The sequence below is a fragment of the Opisthorchis viverrini genome, assembly GCF_000715545.1.
Source record: "Opisthorchis viverrini unplaced genomic scaffold opera_v5_674, whole genome shotgun sequence".
NCBI lineage: Eukaryota > Metazoa > Platyhelminthes > Trematoda > Opisthorchiida > Opisthorchiidae > Opisthorchis > Opisthorchis viverrini.
The window spans coordinates 99,182-102,924 of NW_008752328.1; the positions used below are offsets into that span (position 1 = coordinate 99,182).

Below are 3,743 nucleotides of genomic sequence, written 5' to 3' on the forward strand. Positions count from 1 at the left end.
CATTTCGCTTGCTAGTGTTGACCTCCTGGTATTTACACGATGGTTTCAGTATGGCGTTATGACACCGGAGCACGTCCCGTCGCTTCTGGACATCCACGCCTCTAAGACATTTCCACACATCTGGAAAACTCTACTCGGACATCGTCGTCGGCTGGAACATCGGATGTCGGCCGACCTAACGCAGATGCGCTGAGCCAAACACACCGCAATCCAGATCTTCCACCACCAAAGACGGAAAGATGCAGCGTCAGCTTCGCTTGATGGGTCGTGGAAGGATGTAGGCAAAGGTAACTGAGGCCTACCTCTGGACGCCGAGCACTATTGAAAACAGGTGCTCTCATCCGCAGATTACGTAGGTAGCCGGCCAAGTCGTGTAGTATTACGCGCTCACTGAGTATTCAGCTTACTCCTAATGTATGGGGGTTCGTCCTCACATGTGTGTCCCATTCGTGTTACCTTAGTTCCGTAAGTCCAAAATCCAACTTCACCGGACCAACTGAGACTGATCTCCGAGTAATCCATCACTATCCGATGCTTTCATAGGGTGTCTGCTGAAGATTGCAAATGCACTCATGTTTGCATTCCTACATTGAGATTGTTGTTTGAAAGCTACATGGCTGCCATATGCTCTGCTTCGTCACTCTTCAGCGACTGATTTCAACCTCAGCTCGGCGTTTGCTGATATTTCGAAAGCATTTGACTCGCTTCCGCATGACAAAGGCGTCAGATCTGTCGAGGCGTTTGGAGCACCGCCTCCTCTGGTTCGATACGTCGTACAGTGCTATGAGATTACTGTAGCGGTTTTTTCTAATTCCGGGGTTCACTGACGCAGAGGTGAGACAAGGAAATCCATTCTCCCCATTTTTGTTCATCATGACAATGGATGAGGTTCTTTGCTATGAGATGTAGCGGTTTTTTCTAATTCCGGGGTTCACTGACGCAGAGGTGAGACAAGGAAATCCATTCTCCCCATTTTTGTTCATCATGACAATGGATGAGGTTCTTGGATTGTCGGTGTCACCACAAGAATACCGATTCCATGACACCCTAGTAGGGGGTTTAGCCCTCGTTGACAACCAAGTAATGTGTGCAGAAAGTCGGGCTTGCCTTAAGTAGAAGGTTGAAGTTGCTGCCACCAAGTTAGGAAGAGCTGATATGAAGGTACACGCCCGAAAGATGAAAGCGATGGTGAGTTGTGAAGTGAAGACAGGTCGGGCGGCTGCATTCTCGGCCGGAACGTTTTGATTCGCCAAGAAACGCACCACTCCTCTGGGTCCGACAGACACCGTGCCGTGATAAGGCATATCCTGTCCTTCCAATGGGAAAGTGGTCTGCAACCACCAAAAGCGGCTGCTCAAACTGTTCAATGAGGCGACACGTGTCCAGTTGAAGTCACATCAGGAGGAACTACTCCATACCAAGGCTGGCATATTCACTCATGTTCGGCTAAGCCCACCGAAACACGCTCAAATGTTGAACAACCACATCGGGCAATCTATTCGTTGCTGGCTACATCTACCGTAGGACACCCCGATCGGCTACATCCACACTGGTAAACAACGTGGAGGACTTGGTGTCCCGAGTCTTACTGCAACAATCTCGGCGCAGCGGAGAGGGCGTTTGGAAAAGCTCCTTTTTACCCAGTGCCGTCTACTACGCAATGTCGTCAACGATTCCGCATTTGGCAAGATTGTTCCGGAACTCAGTCCAGATATCCGAGTCTATGGTGCATGCGTAAACACCAAGAAAGAGCTGTTGGCTGCCTGGGGCTGCGCAGCAGTCTGCACAACAGTGTCTAGGTTTGAAGGAGACAATCACTTTGCCCCTTTTGAATCGATGGTTTGTATTCCCAGAGTGAATGTTTCCTCGGATGTTTAGTCGCGGTATCCGGCTCCGATGCAACCTGTTCAGGACGAGAGTTAGAGACGCTCGGTGTGGTCACGGTGGGCAGACGACACATTTCTTGGAGTCTGTGACCGACCAGAGTTCGGTGCATATTTCGCAGTACGGCTCGATCGCGCACATTGCCAAATGTACTCGTCATAATCGGCTTGAAAGAGAACTCGCAAAACGTCCCCGTCGCCTGGGGTACACCGTCTTCCAGGAGTTGGGGGCACCCACTTTGACGTCTTTAATCAAGCCTGACCCAATTGCTGTTCGAGGGTGCCGAGAAACTGTGGTAGACGTAAGTATATTCTCGGATGGGCGCGGAGTGACTGTGTGCAGTGGGAAGAAGCAGAAGTATGGTGCTGATGAATATTCTCTCGCCATAATCTCAGCCCTACGTGCAATTGGTTGCGACGTCGAATTTTTGATCCACCAACCGATGATCATTTCCTATCGATTGATATGCCCTCCTCAATCCATCGAGGCTTTTGTTAGACCGAGCCTTCCTAAGGTCACGGTCAGCGACTTGTGTTTGCTTGCTATTGTGGGCTGAATGCGTACTTACGATAGTCTTCTGCGTGGTATATGGCGTTGGTTATGCATTGTTGCCACTGGATCGCGCCCCAAACCGGGTATGACGGACACTGTGCCCGGGTGCGAATCTTGCTTGTACTAGCGCTTACCGTAACTTGAAGAGCGTTCAGCATTGGTTGTTATTTCCTCGGTGGTTGGTCTTTACACGCGTGTATCCGTACCGAATATTTCACACAGGTTGAATTTCATCTTGTATGACCAGAACTTTTGGTTATATTACTTCGAATGAGACGCTTCTCCTGTAAACGTTCCACGTCCGTCGCTTACATTTACTTTTTTGTTCTCTGACCATGCTCCACAAAACTAAACGATGGCAAGTAATGCAAGTGTTGTTTCGAAAATGGAAGAATCAAAATAAATTGCGTGTTTTGCTAGCGGTGTCAAAAATTGATCCTCTCGCGCTCCGACGAAGCTCGGAAAACAGGGTGTTGTCCAACACGACTGAGGCGGTTTTTCGGATAAGCACTTCAACACTGCTTCTGCCACGTCCGGCGATGAAAATCGGGGAGGTATGTTATCGAAGAGGTTAGTGGATTTAATATCCCACGCCAGCCGTGAGTTGAAGCTTCGCCGCGGCCTCTGCGGCATGCTGGTCTGCTGCCTGCCTTTGAGGATTCGATGCCTGCTGCTCGTACGCAGGGCGACTTTGTCCGCTCTGAAATACAGGTTCCGCGAACTCTTTGTCTTTGGAGCCCACAATTTTATCCATCGTGATCAAAAATGTTAATTGATTCTACTCGCGGCTCATGCGATGCCAACTTTTGGACGCCTGGATTTGCTTTTGTCCATATATCTGCACTAAGCAGATAGATGGCGCGATGTGGCGGTGGCGCGGCGTCGCCACCAAAACCACTCTGGGAGATCCTGTCGGGTCGCTTCTGTTTGAGGAAGCAACACCAAGGAGTTTTGTTCCTGATGGCATTACCAAGAAGCTGAAATTAGCGGAAGACCGCACCTTGAATTTAGAAAGCAAAGTACGGTTGGTTGTCGACTTTATACTTTTTCTACCTCGACATAGTATGTAGCGAATGTAATCCGTTGTCATTTTACCATTGTTCCTGAACTTGAACTAAACTTTGTCACTGTCGTTCACATTGTGTCATGATGTTCAAGGTAATTCAAAGTTTAGTGGTGCAAAATGCAGTTAAATTTACAACGTATATATACAAATGGACGCAAAAATATGCGTGATGNATGCCAACTTTTGGACGCCTGGATTTGCTGTTGTCCACATATCTGCACTAAGCAGACATAAAATATGA

General features: G+C 48.7%; 1 protein-coding gene across 1 annotated transcript in view; it reads right to left on the minus strand.

Annotated features, from left to right (window-relative positions):
• T265_11941 (hypothetical protein) overlaps positions 1-2,044 on the minus strand; it is a gene marked incomplete at both ends in the record, with an annotated part of 20,067 nt that extends 18,023 nt beyond the window's left edge. The window contains one exon of the mRNA XM_009178783.1: positions 1,819-2,044. Within this exon, the coding sequence (XP_009177047.1) occupies positions 1,819-2,044 (226 nt within the window). The remainder of the gene's footprint in view (positions 1-1,818) is intronic.
• Positions 2,045-3,743: the final 1,699 nt, after the last annotated feature.